Source organism: Wolffia australiana, chromosome 7, assembly GCF_029677425.1.
Source record: "Wolffia australiana isolate 7733 chromosome 7, ASM2967742v1".
In the NCBI taxonomy this organism is placed as follows: Eukaryota; Viridiplantae; Streptophyta; class Magnoliopsida; order Alismatales; family Araceae; genus Wolffia; species Wolffia australiana.
The window spans coordinates 844154-862728 of NC_135841.1; the positions used below are offsets into that span (position 1 = coordinate 844154).

Consider the following 18575-nt stretch of genomic DNA (forward strand, 5'->3'; position numbering starts at 1 on the left):
TGATTATAGAATTTGACATGTTGTGGAAGTACCCAGAAATCCATGGATATTACATTTTTAGAAGCTTGGCTGTCAGAACTAGGAGAAGAAAGTTGTAGGAATTTTTAGTTTTCAGAGCTGTCGAAAATCAAAAGAGAAAATGAGATGAGGTTGATGTTCAAGGTTTTAAAAGGCTGACATAATCTGCATGATGAAGAGATCATAGAGACAGGGAAATTTTCACTTATTCTTATTTGGGAAAATGGAAAAGACTCAAGCATGCTAATATATGGTCTCCTCTTTGTTCTTAATCTCCTGGATGTAAGTTAGGTTTTCTATCAGAAATGTATGATAAGGTTAGATGCTGGCGCATTCTTGTGATGTAATTTGATGATTAGTTCAAAAGTATTACATTTATAGCAACTTTTTTTTGAATTTTAATTACTGGCAAAGTTTATATATCCATGCTAAGTCCTTGCCGGGTGATTTCAGGTCCATTCACATGCTTGGTTTTCTAATAATTTAAATATTTTCAGATAAAATTTTGCAGGCACTTTGATTCTTACTTTGATTTACCATATGTCACTAAAAGGAAGACATTTATTTAGAAGGCAGCATAACCAGTCTAAGAATGGGAGGAGGATTGGCAATTCTTACTATCTTGAATTTTTTTCCTAATGTGATTGTAGTATTATTATATGAATTTTATAGTGCTTCTAATAAGAGAACATAAGTAATTGGGATGAAAATGATAGATATAACAGCATATGTTTACATTAGTTCAATATCCTTCTCCAAAATATTTATCACACAACAAAGCAAGATGTTCAATACTTTCTAGTTGATCAACTCTGATAGCAAATAGTTTGATGAGTCCCATCATTGTGGATCATAAAACTACCGCTCTAGTAATAACTTTGAATTCTTCAGACTCAAATGGCCCTACTAACTAATGTTTTATGGCTTAAAGTTTTCGCTCAGTGATGACATCTCACCCCTTTGAATATCACTTACATGTTCAGGTGTACCCTTAATCCCAAGAGTCATCTTATAGTCATGTCCAGAATGTGACCTACAATGTGTTTCATGTGTATCCCATATCCTTTGAGCTTTTGAGTGTGCTTGACCTTTTCGAAGGATATCTAGTTAAACATATTATGTCAATGAGTCAGATGCCCAGTTCATACGGAAACATATGATTAGTCAATTCAGATCTGATGTATGATTGATAATACTTGAATTACCGTTCCATGCATATATTATAACCATCTAGTATTCATATTATCTAGTTCAAGTTCTAAATGAAGGGTACATGATCACCCAATATATGGGTTTGATCATTATATGTATATATAATGATTAAGTTATTTTGCCTAACCTTCATCCAAAATATCCCCCAGATGAGTTGATACACCTTTGGCTTCATAAATCACTTTTTCAAGTTTTATCTTCCTTGATAAGTCATTCCAATTGTGGATATATTTAGAAATGTAATGGTATTTTAAAATATTTTATATCACACAACTTCTTTGAAATTCCACTATTTTGATAAAACTTCAAATCATCACTAAATTTCAGCTGCAATGTCTTCAAATCTTCAAAAAAATTATTTAAAGCCCTGACTTAAGCAAATATTTATTGATCAATTATTAAAAAAACTGAAACTATAAAGAAAAAAATTTACATTTTTTTAACATTTAAGTCAATATCTTGATGTCAAAATTTTCTATATGATTCTCCTCGTACTTTACAAATATAAAATGAATATGTTTTAGTATCATGCCTCAAATGTCTTTCTTCCTCATAAGTTTAGCTAGCTTTCACACTTAGTCAAGCAATAAATGTTAACAACTCAATTAAGGATGCACATTAACTAGTATATGATATGATAGCTTCATACATAAATAAATCTAATCTTACATGAATGATATCAAAACTGAGTTTTGGTGAAGATTTTACTGCTCTGGTTTCCATAGGTTGGCATTAATTCTGCAAGTTTTTATACTCAAAATTTAAAGTTTTGTAATTCTACAGGAAACTAGTTATCACAACTACATATCCAGCACATCTATTTATGTTAATATTGTAGTGCATCGCCAACAATTTCAGTGTTACTGATAAGATACTTATCTATCATGGTGTGGAACGAATTTGTAGTAAATGATTGTATTTTTATGGCTATTAAAAGTTACAAATAAAGGATAGTAATGAGTTGTAAATAAAGACTCATTTGCATAAAAATGAACGAAAAAAGTAAGATGATTTTCTTGATTGCTGATTATGAATGCACACGGTATATTATAAGGATATATACATTCTATTTATCTACTAAATAAATGATATTGAGGATTTGAGCAAATAAATAAAAATACTGCTGAAAAAAAATTTGATGTTATTCTTTTTAGCCATTTTTAGCACCTAACAACATGTAACTTCTAATGGAATTGCCAATCCAATGAATAGGTTTGGATATTGAGCCCTAAAAGATTCAAATCAAATAGAGGAGAGGGAAAGTGAAGCAGGGGAGAGAGTGCAGAGGTAAAGAGGGAACGAGTGAGGAAAAAATATAAGGGTTTGGAGAGAGATGAAATTAAATGAGAGAGTTAGAAATTAAATAATAAGATAATTAGAAAAGCTGGCTATAAAGGAAAAATAAAAGTCAAGGAAATAAAAGAGTGCGTGGAGAAAATATAAGCGAGAATAAAAATAAGCAGACAGAACTAGGCTATAAAGGAAAACAAGCTGTCAGTTGAGAATATAGAGAACATTCTATACATTATGGCACGTGTAAAGATTAAAATGAAAATAATTCATCATTTTAATTATAATTTCAAATAGGTGATAAAAACTAAAATAAAAAAATATCAATTTGGTTGGTATATCTTAAATTCCTTTGATTTAATATGCATTATAAAAAATTAAAAAAAATAAAACACACTAAAAGAAGATGGAGTAAAATTCAAAAATACCTACTTCTGATGTGATCGTCAAAATATTCCCCATGGTATGATTAAACTATAACATTGATGTGTAACCTTTCTCTTTGAAATATCCTCTTAAATTGTGATATAACTAATGACGTGGGAATTATTAAATTTACTGAAATTATATGAAAATTGATCTCAGTCTTTATTTATCATGATCAGGGATTCAACATCTACTAGATCACTTTCAATGTATGGTCAACACATTCAATTAGCAAATGACATGTTGTACGGTGCAATCCTTCCTGCTATCGTTGAGATGTATTTTGGTTTAGTATCTTTATATTTATGAAGACAATCTATGTTTGACCTGTTGGGTTCTAGAGGCCTTGATATGGATGAATAAATTAAAATATTCTACAACGGAAGACTTAAACATAATCGAACGGCATCGTTAAACCCATGAAACGAAGTACCTTTGCACGGATCACATCCATGATTTCTTGGATCCTGGAGTGAGACCAGTCAAGATGTTTATGTGTGCAGCCTCGAGATGTATCCACGCGATCCTCGGCACGTCAAATATCCTCGTTCTCCTTGACGAGCCCCATTCTACCTCCGCCGTCATCATTACGCCGTTCTGATCGCATCGGACATAAAGAGGGGTGTTGAGAGAGGGGAGAAGAAGGGGAAGGCCCTTGAAAAATTCTGGCCTGGGTGAATTTCATTCAGGGCCTTCCCCTACTTATACTAAGTGGGTTTTTTTCATAAAAACACCCAAAACTTAAGTATATATTCCGACGTCCCAAAGACCATTTGCGAGTGACCCTAAAAGCCCATGTATTAGTCTAGTTAACGACTCCAATGGCCCAATAAACTTTATTGGCCTTCTAAATTAATTAACTATATCATTGTATAGATTAATTAATGTCGAATCAATTTAACCCAATCGATAAGTCGAGTCTCCAACACGTGGAGTGCCAAGCTACACCTTGTGTTCTAGAAGATACAAAGGAGTGTGTATCGACTCACTCATGGAACCTTTTCATCATTGGTTACCGTGTACATATAGTCCCTCATCCACTTGACACTCCTGGGATGACTTAGGGTATGGTCAACTGTAAAACCCTAATCGGTCATCCGAGTTAGTACTGATGCATTCGGAAATCATCAGAGAACTCTTCTCTGATATTTCACTACTTTGGCCAAGGACTTCATCGCATCATCTTCCTTGAGCTGTCACCTCTTCTACCGAGGGTGGATGATCCCATCTTGACCACTCAATCATCTTCTTGAACTTCTTGATGTACCTGAACTAAAACTATTTAGAATCCCACGATTAGAGACTTGTTGGCCATAGTCAAAGTACAACCATCCATCCACAAAATGTCTTTGGTGTCTCAAGTCTAAGGACCACTTACACAATTGTGACATGAATCGACCTGATTGACAGTTTTAGATAATACCATTCAGGGATTCATACAAATGAAATCAGTGAACTCTTTCCACTAAAGAGCACCCACTATCTATCCTTAGTGTCTCCACACTAATGGCTATGGGACCGGCAATACTCATCATAGGAGTGAGGCTAGATAGTGTTATTCTATCCGGATACTTCGATGTCCTTCTCATGTATCCTTCAAATAGGAATGTTTAGAACACATGCTTAAAGACTAGTGATCTCTGTATTACAATCTCATCACAATTCACCAAGTTCGATCATGTATTCATGGACTTCATTATAAGCATCACATGTGCACTATAATGAATATGTTGTATTAGTGAACATGGAACGAGATGTGGAATTTGTGATTGGCTTGTCGGCCACATATATTACCATCATGACCAACTGGTCAGCAAGGAAAATAGACAATTACTGACTTTCAAACATTCAAATTACAATACCATATTGTTAACATTTTATGATATTTTTCAAAATATTAACAGTTTCAATGATATTTTGTACAAATTTTTTTAACCATGGAATGATGAATTTATAAAAAAACTTAATAAAAAATATGATATCTTAACATGTACATGAGAAAAAGTAACCTCAATTTCTAATTTTTATTTTAGGTTTCATGATTTATTGAACGTAAATGGATCATTTAATGAGCTTCAAATTTTAATAGTAAAACCAGAGACGTTATCACAAAACTAAGCTTAACAGTGAAGCTTCCTTGAAAATTTCAAGCCGTCTTCATTGGTGCAGTAGAAGTCATTATATAGTAGTACTTGTAGTCGGGTGAGGCTCTGAGAGAGAATACTAAGTAGCATTGGCCAAAAGAATTTACAAGGGCAGTTATGCTTAGGAAGTCACCAAGGTGACCTGATAATGGCACTTTGCCTTACATCAGATTCAGCAAGAATGCAATGATGATTGTCTAACCATGTCATCTCACACGACCCTCGCCCTGCATCACAAGTTGTGACATGTCTATCTCATTGTGGCGCATCACAAGTTATGGTGTCGTGGCTCAACATGCACTTCATTTGTCATTTTTAGATTTGCCACCCTCTATAAAACCTCCAACTCAGAGCACTCTTGCTGCGAAGAGTATGCATAGAGTTCTTTAAGTTTAAAACTTTCTTTGAGGATGCAATGCCTGGAAATTTTGCATACGGTTTAATCAAAAGACACCAACAAAGGGAAAAAAACCTTAACTAGTTGAAAATAAATTTTAATCATAAGATAAGGGAGATGAAAATAGAGGAATAAATTTTATATGGTAGTCACTGCCTACCTCTGTTCAGAAATGTATAAATTCAGGGAAGGAACTGGCTTTCTCAACCTAACAAGAGCAAAAAATATCTTAAATCTATATTTTTCTTAAAAAGATGAAGCAATGAGAAAATAAATTTAAATTAAGCAGATCCACACTGATAAGCCGAAAATAGGGGTGAAAATTACGCAATTTTTTTAGCTCTTGTCGTTGTGAATTTTTGGCTTAGGCAATAAAATTTATAAAACTCTACTTAATATGTATAGTGATAAGTATGAGTGTCGTCCAAGGGAGGCAAGTAGGAATTTCAATTTGATTTTCTTTTTGGTGTTTTAGATCCTAATTAGAGTGAATTTGATCTTCAATGCGGATCAAGTCACCCTAATTAGGTGAGAATTTAGAGAGGGGGATAGAAGAGATGAGAAGACTAGAAGAATTAAGGGCTCTAAATTTCCTTCTTTGATCCTAATTAAAGGATCCAAGAAGTCATTTAGAGAGGTTGAAAGAGGGTTCTTAAAATGAGTTGGGTTGATTTTTGCAGATTGATAATTCAGAACTAAAATGGGGAAATTGAGAATTCTAAGAATTAAAACTAAATTTTTTAGAATTTTCTTTTGTTATGCAATTGAATGCCCAGGTAAAATTCCTCAATTTCTCCTCTCAATCCTAATCAGGGCTAGTACATGCCGCTCAAGCCAAGCGATTTAGAAGTTCAGACTAGAATGGAGATGAAGAAACAAACAACTTAACCTATTTCATTCAAAATGCACAAAAGTTTGAATACAATGAAATAAAAAAATACCAAAACTGTTGATCCAGGCTGGGACTCCTCTCTGTCTTGCAGCTGTGATGAAGCACCCTCCAGAATGAGCCCCTCCTCTCGAAATTCAGCTTTTATACCTAGGTTACATGGTGAAAATCACCATTTTACCCCCGTTTAGTAATTAATATTTATCTATCAATGTAGGCTAGATCTGAATGATCCAACCATACAAATAGAAAGAGGGGATCAAGACGAGCAAATTCATAAAAAATCATCTCAATCGGACTTGAGGATCAAAAGTTATTAATAAATCAATTTTAACCAATTTTAACCATTGGATTAAAATTGATTTATTTCTTAATTCACGCAATGACGTGTCGGCAGCCTATTGGTTGCCGCATTTCAAATATCTTTGGCGGGCTCTCTCTCATCGCGCCACGTACCCCACCTGCAAAAAAAAGAAAAACAAAAGAAAAATCGAAAAGCGGGATTTGCATATGCATCGCTACGCACGTACCAGTGCGTTTCTTTATACCTTATCCATTAAACTGTCGCCATGTCACCACCCGTGCACGCGCGTTGTATGTGCTGCACGGGTGGTGTACTTACCTCCTGCGTGTAGCGCACATCTCATATCCGTTGGATTTTAATCCAACGGCTATGATTTCGCCACGTCGACGTGGCGGAAGGCACCGGCGCGCTTTTTCAACGAAGCCCTTCATAAAACAGATTATTGATATCTGCCGCCGCCCAGAGGTATTTGTATATATGTCCTTTCGGCACTCTCTCTCCTCCGATTTTCTCTAAAATTAATAATGCAATTGCAAATAAACCCTGAATGATTTTAAATTGGATCTTTACGCCTGCCATGGCGACCGAGAGCTGTTTTCAGGGTCTTTTTGCAACGAAACGTCGCAAAAAGGCCCCGAAAAGTCTAGAAATTGCATAAATACATTTTTTTCTCTTATAAATATGCCCTTTTTTAATAGAATAAATGCATTTCTTCTTGAAATAAATCCCAGAAAATTCCTAAAAATTCGTAAAAAATTCTAGAAAATTCTAGAAAATTCCCTGATTCATTCCTATGTTGATAAATGTCGAAATAAAATTTTTAATGTGCCATTTTCATCCAAAAATAATTATTTCGAGCTTCAATAAATCCTTACAAATTCATATAATAAACAAAAAATTAGGGAAAAATCAGAAATTACTTGAAAACATTATTTTCGTGTAAATATATGATAACAACCCAATTTTAAGCCTTTTAAATGCATAAATCATGCTAATAACATGAAATAAAGACCGAAATTAGGGTGTTATCACACACTTTCAAGGCAACTTCATTGTTTAAGAAATCATGTATAAAATGGATATTAGAAAAATTACTGATAAAATAGATACCATATGATCATTATAAAAGTCATTCACTGAATTATAATGGCAAAAGTTCAATTAAATGCATACACGATACTTTTTATAATTTTTTCATAAAACATTCCCTAGGAATCCATTAAAACACAAAAATAATCTATATGTCTTTAGATAACAAGATACTATTCTCCTCAGTTACTTTGGAGATATATTTGGGGCAAGTCAAATCCTACATAGAACTTTATTTTACATACTTTTATGTGGCTTTGAGAAGTTATCAACAGAAAATTTTCACCGATAAAAGAAGTGGAAAAATATTAATTATTTATATAAACAATGAATTGGAAGAATATTAATGAATTAATGTTTATAAATATTTAATTAAAAAATTATTAGAGTACTTTTAAAGTTGGAGTTGAAGACTGACAAAGGCTTTGATTTAGAACGTATAAGTGCTTTGATGAATGTTCAATTATGTATAAGAAACTAAAGCTTCACAAATAATATAGGATAAAAATGATTTTTTTTATGGGATATGAATTAGGTGGAATTTAGAAAATATCTTGGTGAAATTATTAAAATAATTATGTTTATTAATTTTTTGAACTTATGATACTTAATATACTTCTAACTTTGTAAATTCATTAGGCCATTGGGATCGATCTTAGAATTGAATAGTCTGATCGACTAATAATTAGGACACATCTCCACTCCAATATTGTCTTATTCCTACCTGTGCTCTCTCTGTTGTTGTAATCTTATCCATTTTCCACACACATATCAAGATTAAAATCTGAAACAAAAAAAACAATTGAGATATAATATTTGAAATTTTGGTGCAGGGACAGTGGAGATGTAAGAAATGTGATGGTGAATCAAAACCAAAAGAAAAATACGAAATGATTTCTAAAAGATGGTTCATATCACGTTTGTCATTTAATGGGTTTACTTTGCTGTTAAATCAAAACCAAAATAATTTTTGGATTAGTCGTGTCACAGGATAGTTTGGTAGCAGGTTTATCAATAAATTGAAAAGGGACTTAACTTAAAAGCACTGGGTTACATTAGAGAGTAAAGTGCAATGATATTATAAAAGTTATAAAGTTGGAATTAATGATGAATATTTCCAGAACTTGGATTTTAATAAGAATTAGGTGAATTTTTGTAAATTGAGAGTGAAAAATACAGGAAAATATTATAAAAAGGAGTTAAATCCTAGTAAAGGGATAAATTCTTAGATTCTTACAAATAACAGGGAAGATAATAAAATATTAATATGTGTATTTATTATCCAAACATTTAACAACAAACTAATGATAGAAAAACTGATTCAGTAAAAAAATATATATACACCCTCAAAGTAGCCTACATCAGAGACACATGTAACTACAAGTGAAGATGGATGATGCAACTCAAGGCCATGTATGCCTAGGATGAAAAGATTGGGGATATGAATCTTAAACTTCCTATATATCATGTGAATTTTTAAAATTAATTTTGTAGTCGTTATTTGGGATAAGGACTTTGTGAACATAGTTGGCAAGTGAACAACAATAAAATGTGACCCTACGAAAAAAAATAGAATCCATAGTAAGATTAAAAAATAGTTAGAGAAACTGTACTGGGTATTTTTTTTTGGCAAAAACATGGTGTCGGTTACGAGCAATCCAAGTGTTGTGCTTGTTGGTTGATCCGTCCATGCCCTAGATGCAACCCAAGGGGGTTATAAATATAAGGTTGAATGTTTAGAAGAGTTTATAAGCGTGGAGCAAGCATAAATATCACAATTACGCACATACCCCACTCGTCCACACCCATGACACAAAGGAAAAAGATACAAAAGTGATACCGATGCATGATGATGTGGATACCTCATGTGCCAACAGCTCGTTCGTGTCCCCTGTGAGTTGGCGTTGCATGGATCACATGTTATGGCGTTGCGCTCATCAGGTATCATCTAGGAGCTCCACAAAAGGTATAATGTCTAGGCAGGACGTTGTGCATTCTCGTGTCCAGCGTTCCACGAGATATGCCACTCATGGGAGATAAATGGATATTATGTGGCCGTCAAGCCAATCACACCACCATGTATATTTAAGTTCATTGAATAAAATATTATGTTCATTATTATTTTAGTGTGATGTTTATAATGAAGTCCATGAATACATGCAATGACATAGTGAATTATGATGAGATCATAATACAGTGATCACTAGTCTTTAAACAAGTATTTTAAATATTCCTATTCGATGGATAGTCGAGATGCACATCTAATTATCTGGATAGAATAACGCTGGCTGATCCTACTTATATGATAAGTATAGATGATCTAGTGGCTATTAGTGTGAAAACACTAAAGATAGATAGTGGGTGCTCTCTGGAGAAAGAGTTCACTGAATTGATGCCTACGAATCCCTGAATTGTATTATACCTAAACGTCAATCATATTGATTCATGTCACGGTTTTATAAGTGATCCACTAACCTGAGACACCAAGGACATCTCGTGAATGGATAACTACATTTTGACTACGACTTACGGGCCTCTAATCATAGGACTCAAACAAGTCATAGCTTGGATGCAGTAAGAAGCTCATGGAGATGAATGAGTGGTCAAGACGGGATCATCTGCCCTAGGTATAAGAGGAGATCGACTCAAGGAAGACGATGCAGAAAATCCATGGCCAGGGTATGAGGATATTGGAGAAGGCATTCTCCAATGATCCCCATTACACATCAATATTAATCGAATGACGGATTAGGGTTTGACGATAAACTATACCCTAAGTCGTTCAAGAGTCTCGCATGGATGATGGATTATACGTAATCGACGACATAAAGGTTCTATGAGAGAGTTCAAACACTACTCGGTATCTTCTAAAGTACGAGGTGTAGCTTGGCACCCCACTTGTTAACAACTTAATCTATCGATTGAGTTAAATCGATCCTTAGTTAATTAATCTATATGTCGATATAGTTAATTAATAAGGTTGACCATTAATTATTATTGGGTCACTAAAGTTATTAATGAGAATGATGCATGGGCCTAGAGGGTCACACGCATAAGGTCATAAGGGCATTGGTGGATATATTTTACCTTGTAGGGTTTTTGAGAAAAAACTTAAATAAAATATAAATAGGGAAGGGGCACTCATTTCAAGCACCCACGCCAGCCAGATTTGAGAGCCCCCCTTTCCCCACTCTCTTCTCCACTCAACCAAGGAGAGTGTCTTCATACTTAGAAGATCTTTAAGATTTTCAAGAAGAGTAGAAGAAGACGAAGTGGAGATCTAAGCGCCAAGTGATCGCTTGGATACTTCTAGAGGGAATGAGTGGAATAAGTTTCCCACAAGGTACACTTGATGTATGTTTTAAAGATCGATTATGAATCGATTAACACGCTTCCACATCCATTGAATCATGTTTTACATGGATGAACTAAGGCACATAACCCAAAAGTGGGGCCGGTCGACCACAAGGGTCGGACGTGTGTAGAGAGGTGGCAGACTGCGTCTCTCGACGTGATGACTGCCTCGAGCCTCTAGGGGAAGATCTTGTCAAGTAGTATAGAGGGAATGGGTGCGAGAGCGTAGCGCGTAATTAGCGATGCCATATGTCATTAGATTCCCCCCTTGCAGTTGGCAGTAAATGCTAGTGAGGCATGTGTGACACCACGTGATATCTTGTCATACACCCTAGAGAGGCCATTGGGAGCATGAACCTGCAAATATCATATCGACTAAGAACTATGAGTCTTATTTTATGATGATACCATTAAGGTTTCACACCTCATAGAGGAGCAAGCCATCAAAACTATAGCCTCGATTGATGTGTTAGTCTAAACTCCATAGAAATGTGAGAAGCCAAAAATAATACTCCTTGTGTGGTTCCGAATGAGACCACCTCAACCAGTTGGCCCCGTCTTTCATTTGGCCGCACCATCCACGTTGAGATTGAGAGGACCCATTAGTGGTGGGTGTCAATGGACAATCTGTAGTCGGGTGGTGATGCAGGTCAAAGCGATCGGATGCCTCAATGGCGGAGTGCATCACAAGTAGGTAGTGAGCATCAGGCAATGGGTGGTACGAGGTGATGGGTTCGTCGTAGCCATTACTTGACGCGACTCATGACATCTTGTGCTCTAATGGTGGACCTCGCAAAATGAGAAGAGTTTCGCCTTATTCATATCTCCCATAGTAAGTATACTATGGTAATTTATAGATAAGGGCCAAACTTAGAGCATGTTGACGAGATAAAGATATTGTCAAAACACTCTAGAGTTGTTATTGTATTATGGGAACAGAAAATTAGACTCCAATGGTGAGTAAATTGGTGCCAACATTCTACATCACTCTCACTATGGAAGAAGATGTGTTCCATATTCTCAACATGAGGAGATACATGACAACAATGGCAACACAAACTAATGGAGTGACCAATAGAGGTCACAAGATTATAAGTAGGTAGGCCACAATGCATAAGTATCAAAAGAAAGAATGAGACGCGGGTGATAGTAACTGGGTGCCACATGCGTCGACCCCATGAGTGTGTAGGAAATCTCTCTCAAAAGTTATTCCAAGAGGAACGGCATGAGAAACTCCCATCAGGTATGAGTATCCAGACAGGACGGTTAGGGGAGGTTCCTATCTTTATGGCCATAGCCGACAATAAGAAGTCTAATGGAAGTCCATGTTTCTCCCACAGGAGTCTTGTGTTCCCTGTTAGTAATTGGACCATTGTCAATTAGAGTTGGTTGTATTGAATATAAAACATAATAATATTATTTTGAAATTGTATTGTTAATGAATCATGCCACTAAGAGTTAAATAAAATATCAAGGTCATAAACTAACTAATCCTAGAGATAATCTGCCACTCTTTTTCTATCATACAAAAGATGTGTTTTGAGTAGCCGTCACCTATCTACCATTTCATTGAAAGGTAGACTATTTTTCTTTGCTATATTTTATATTATAAATCACAAGACCAGATCTTTAATCTAAAAATCCAGCAATGCTAGAATAAAGAGAATATAAAATATGTATAACTAAAGAATTACGACAATTCAAACAAACTCAGGCTATTAGAAGCAGCCCTTTGGTTGAGTATCTGAATTCACACATGACTCACTTGTCATTATCACATACATTTAATGTTGAAGTAATTATTATCTTTCCATACACTTACCGAACTTATTGAAATATTTATAAGGAAAACCATTTTTAATTTATTAAATGCCCAAATAGGAGGTTAATTATTGATTAAATAAACAAAATAAGCTTACACATAGTTATGAGGCCTGCATTTGGAGACGATTACGTTGCCACTGAGGAACATAATTTGTAAGCTATAGCAGAGATCTAAGCCGTTAGCCTTTCGTCTGAGCTTGCCACGTAGGCGGACCAGCTTAGCAGGAGTTCTTCGCATCCTATTGCCCGAAATTTTTTATTTTTTTATTAAAACAAAACTCTAAATCGGGAGGCGATGAGGATATCGCGTTCTAGGTTAGAGTGCCATTGGAGGGGGTCGTCCGCTAACGCGATCGGCGAACGTTGAGAATCTCTGCAGATCTCATCGTTTGTCACTGTTCTTCGGTGAGCTCTCGAATTCGTTGTTCGTGAAGTTTTTACTTTTTTTTTGGGTGATTTTTGAGTAGTTTTTCATGAAGTTGGACATTTTACTCACGATTGAGGGCAATTTGTGCTTCCCTAATGTTCTTTTTCCGTTTTTAGCAGCGGGTTTGTGACGATGTCGGAGCCGTCGAAAGTTATTCATATCCGTAATGTGGGGCCTGAAATATCCGAGGTATCTTTTGTTTTTTTTTTGTTTGTGCGGTGATTTTGCTCGTGGAATCGTTTCTTGACTATCAGTTGTATTTCTCTCTTGATTTGGTTTCAGACTGATCTGTTCCACCTTGTTCAACCCTTTGGGGTTGTCACCAAGGTTGTGTTGTTGAGAGCGAAGAATCAGGTTTTTTTCTTCTCTCTTTGTGCTCCTTTGCTCAAGTCCATTATGAAATGCTTAAAGGCTTCTGTTTCCTGCCCGCCATTTCAGGCTCTTCTTCAGATGCATGATGTGGCTTCTGCTATGACCACCCTTCAGTATTACACTAGTGTACAAGCAAATGTCAGGTAATTCAGGGACCATATGCCTTGAATTTTTTATTTTTTTGGAATTCTTTTTGTCACTCGGGTGAAGGCCGACTATCAAAAATTTTAACTTGGCTAAGATTGATTAAAAACTCGTTTTTTCATCCTGGTTCTAGTGAGAGATTTTCTGTAATAAGTGTCTCCACTGTTTCTTAATTGATTTCTTTTGTGTATTTTTAGGGGAAGAAATGTGTACATGCAGTTCTCTTCTCACCAGGAGCTTACCACAATGGATCAGGGTTCTCAAGGGCGCAAAGATCAGGTGACGCAGCCTCTTTTTATTCGGCATCCTTGAATTTTCATCCAGAAGAATGGATTGACAGGCTAATGCGGAAGAGGCTTGTTTTGAGTTTGCACGTATTTTTTATTCATTCATAGCTGTAACACAAAATTTGAATTTATTGAATTATACAGTCATTTGAGGTAGCTGAAGGCAACATGACTTTTTTCCATGTTAGATATTGGCAGATTTACGTACTCAGCGGTACAAAATTATCCTTTGGTGTATTTATTGAATTATACAATCATTTGAAGTAGCTGCAGGCAATGTAGTTTTTTTCCTTGTTAGATATTGACAGATTTACTTACTCAGTTGCGCAACATTATCCTTTGGTACATTTATTGAATTATACAATCATCTGAGGTAGCTGCAGGCAACATAACTTTTTCTATGTTAGAAAAAGTTATTGGCAGATTTACTTACTCAGTTGCACAAAATTATCCTTTGGTGCATTTAATCTCTTGGTTATTTGTTATTTTAGTTGTTACGTGATTTTTTGTTTGTTATTTTACTTGTTACATGATTGAGGAAGGTAATGAACTTGAAATAAGCTGATGTATTTTTTAGGCGTCAATGATTCACTGCATTTTTAAATTTTTCCTATTCATGTCTATCTCTTTTTTGGTGTGGTCAGACCATGCCGCTTGTTTTAATCTTAGTAGATTAAACCAAATAATGAATCTGCGAATTTGCGTTTCAACAGAAATAAAAACTAAAAATGTGAACAAATTTCCTCCTAAAAAGGTCTTTATGATACAAAAGTTTAGTAACTTTAACTGAATCATGTTTCTCTTTTCTATGGTCTGGTCAGCTGCTGACACGTGTTTTAATCTGAGCAGAGTAAACCAAGAAAAATGTATCTTGTGAATTTCCCGTCGAAATCGAATGAGAAACCGTTGGCTCCCCTTCCTGCTTTATGTCTTACGCCATCTCTATCCTTTTTGTCTGTTTTTTCTGACCATTTTCTATCTCTATTTTTCTGATTTTCCATTACCCTGATTTCTCAGGATTTGCAACCCAACCGAATTATTTTGGCCACGATACACCACATGCTCTACCCTATAACGGTGGAAGTGTTGCATCAAGTGTTTTCTCCTTATGGGTTTGTGGAGAAGATCGTCACCTTTCAGAAGACAGCCGGTCAGCTCTCCTTCAAAATCCCAAATCTCCTTTTTTTTTCTCTCTTGTGCATTAATTCAAATATCTTTATCTGTCATTTTATTTTTGTTTTTTGCAGGTTTTCAGGCTCTTATTCAGTATCAATCTCACCAGAGTGCAATACAAGCTAGAAGTTCACTGCAGGTTTCATTTATCCCCCGTAGTTTCTCCTCTAGAAAAGTCAGCCTCCTGTTTCTTGAAATATAGTGAATGAATTCTCTTGATTTTTCACAGGGCCGCAACATCTACGATGGTTGCTGCCAACTCGATATTCAGTTTTCCAAGTAGATCTTCTAACTCTATTCCTTTCTTGCCCTTGATTTATCAACAATCTGCCACTCGATTTACAAACATATTTTGGTTTTCTTCATTTCAGCTTGAGCGAGTTGCAAGTCAACTACAACAACGAGAGATCCAGGTAGCTGCCATGATAATCAATCATAGTTGTCCTTTTCCATGTATATCATTTCCCTTCTCTCATTTCTTATTTTTCCTCTGTCCATGTAACCGTCTGGGATAAGTACTTGGCTCAGTAATTGACGAAGTAGGACGGTTCTTTCTCTTCTTTCGTTTTTTAAGTCTTTTGGTGCTAGTGTTTTTCCCCTCAAATACTTGAAGCCCTCTTCTTAGGAGAGCAACCTAGAAGTTGTTGTGAACTGGGCTGTGAGTTCCTTCTAGAGAGAGCATAGGCATCGATCCAGGCTTGTTGTCATTTGGTTTATTCTGTCTCTCCATATCTCTTTCTCTCTTTACCCTTCTAAGCTCATTCTCGATGGAGACCCACTTGATGTTTCTATCATTATTTCTCTCCTTTACCCTCTACATTGGCTACTCCTATCTACCACTGCAGCAGATTTACAATAATAATTAAGAGTTATAGTTGAAACCTCCAGAAATGAGTTACACAGTTATTCAGTATATGACTGACTCAAGAGTGATCAATCATCTTTGTTTCAGGGATTTCACGAACCCGTCGTTGCCGTCAGAGCAGAAGGGAAGACCCTCTCCGGTAAGCTCTTTCTGTTGGGGTCTTTCTCTCTTTACCACGTTGGCATTGACTTCTTAGGAGTGTTGCAGTCTGGTTATGGCGAGGCCGGAAGCCTGTATGCACTTCAGGTTGCGGGAGCAAGGGGAGGTACTCCATAATCTAGGCCGAATTATTTCTTTTTTTCTTTCTCTTCTGTAATCTCATCTTGTCTGGGCTTCCTCTCCTGATTCTTCCTCTTATGGATACTTCCTTCTTTTCCTTTTCCAGTTGGTTTTCCTCCGGTGAGCGGCCTGCTCGATAATAAGATTTGACATCTCCAGTCTTCCCTCTCCACCTCTCTTCCAGTCTTCCTATCTCACTCTCTTCCAGTCTCGCTTTGACATCTGCCATCTTTGGAAGAACACTGAAAACCTTTTTTTAATACCCAGATGGGTAACGCCGCAGTCGCTGCGGCCTTCAGCGGAGGTTTGCCACCAGGAATCACTGGAGCCAACGACAGGTGTACTATCCTCGTCTCCAATCTCAACCCCGATGTGAGAAACCTAAACCTATTTCTGGATAACCTCCAGAAAATAATCTCCAATCAAGTTGATTTTTGAGATCTTATGTTCTTTTGTTTCTTGATTTTCCAGCGAATTGATGAAGACAAGCTATTCAATCTCTTCTCTATTTATGGTAATATTCTGAGGATCAAGATGCTGCGGAACAAGCCAGACCATGCCCTTGTCCAGATGGGAGATGGGTTCCAGGCTGAGCTAGCTGTCCACTTCCTCAAGGTACCTCAAATTAGGGTCAAAGTTTCACTACAAATCTGAGATTTTAATTGCTGGGTCTCGATCTGGTTAGGAAAGTCTATCAATTCTCTAATTTTTCAGTACTCGGATAACTCAAATGAAATATTATTTTCAGAAGATAAGATTCCAGAAGTTGTGTTTGCATAATTCACTATATATTTATTAGATGGACCTCTTTCACATTACCATTCAAGGTTTTGTTGTCCAAGATGATGATTACGAGTGGAGGACAATCATGGTGATGAATCATCATCTTCACTTCACCGAGTCATTTGATGATGAACTCATCACTGTGGCGTTGTTCTTCCCGTACCAAAGAATGGTTGACGATGATGATGAAGATGACAAATTCTTCATCTTCTCATCATCATCATCATTTTTGTTTCGTCATTCACCTCATTACCAAAAGTAAATGGTGATGATGATTATGATGATGACAAATTCAATATCATCTCTCATCATCTAGTTGTCGTCTGTATATGTCATTATTCTCGTACGCAAAGCATTGGTGATGAATTCGTCATCACCTCATCATCTAGTCATCTGTTCTTATTCGTCTCGTACCAAAACTGGTCGATAATGATCATGACAATCATTTTGTTGTCATCTAGCCATCCTCTCGGCTTTTTTTGTAGTCGGTACCAAAGCAATGAGGATGACGATGACGAATCCGTCATGTCTCATCTGGTCATATCCTTGTCATCCGTCTCTTATCTAAAGGTTTATGATGATGATGATGATGATGCGATAGAACTCATCACTATCTAGCCATTGTCTCGTATCAAACGATAACAATGGCGAATTCGCAAAGAGCGGATTCTGGAATTCACGATAGAAGAACTCATCGAATGCAACACTTATAACAGGCCACGCCGTTATTTGGGAGAAGATTGGAGGTGAACTTCTCAAAGCACGCAAGCATAACTGCGGGGCAGGACACAAAGGAATATTCTGGCTCGATGCTGAACAGATACAATAGAAACGCAGTAAAGAATTATAGGTACTGCTGTGCACCCACGAGGATGATCCACGTGTCGGGGCTGCCGGCGGAGGTGACGGAGGAGGAGGTGGCGGGGCATGTTGCCGAGCACGGCACCATCGCTGCCGTCAAGCTCTTCGAAGTCAACGGCAAGAGGCAAGCACTTATTCTGTTTGATTCTGAGGAGCATGCCACTGAGGCTCTGGTATGCAAGCATGCAACCCCACTTGGCAGTTCCACAATTCGTATCTCCTTCTCTCAGCTCCAGGCCATTTAGGTCTTCTTTCTAATGCTCACTCTCTCTCTCTATCTGTTTCTCTCTCTAATCTGTGATCTGCTATGATAGACTGGGAATGGTTTCTCTGTCTTTCTCTCCTCTACCTCTTTTATAAACTTGTGCTAGTGCCCGACTTTTTTGTGTAAAAAAGTGAAATTTTATCAGTGTCTATTTCGAGCTCTTTTTTCTTTA

At 36.4% G+C, this 18575-nt stretch overlaps 1 protein-coding gene across 2 annotated transcripts; it reads left to right on the plus strand.

Annotated features, from left to right (window-relative positions):
• Positions 1–13215: 13215 nt before the first annotated feature.
• PTB3 (polypyrimidine tract-binding protein 3) lies at positions 13216–18575 on the plus strand. Of its 2 annotated transcripts, none has more exons than XM_078578233.1 (15): positions 13216–13352; positions 13491–13563; positions 13657–13728; positions 13813–13889; positions 14088–14169; positions 15195–15327; positions 15425–15489; positions 15580–15629; positions 15722–15763; positions 16303–16354; positions 16423–16480; positions 16601–16614; positions 16762–16866; positions 16966–17109; positions 17994–18575. In XM_078578233.1, the coding sequence occupies exons 2-15, from the start codon at positions 13507–13509 to the stop codon at positions 18381–18383; spliced, it is 1341 nt and encodes a 446-aa protein (XP_078434359.1). In that variant the 5' UTR covers positions 13216–13352; positions 13491–13506; the 3' UTR covers positions 18384–18575. The 2 variants fall into 2 exon arrangements, with proteins under 2 accessions (XP_078434359.1, XP_078434360.1); XM_078578234.1 differs by having other exon boundaries at positions 13494–13563.

Coding starts and splice junctions, on each gene's coding strand:
- PTB3 (XM_078578233.1), top strand. CDS start 13,507: ATGTCGGAGCCGTCGAAAGTTATTCATATCCGTAATGTGGGGCCTGAA. Junction 14,170..15,194: donor CTCAAGGGCGCAAAGATCAG/GTGACGCAGCCT, acceptor CTGATTTCTCAG/GATTTGCAACCCAACCGAAT. Junction 15,328..15,424: donor CACCTTTCAGAAGACAGCCG/GTCAGCTCTCCT, acceptor TGTTTTTTGCAG/GTTTTCAGGCTCTTATTCAG.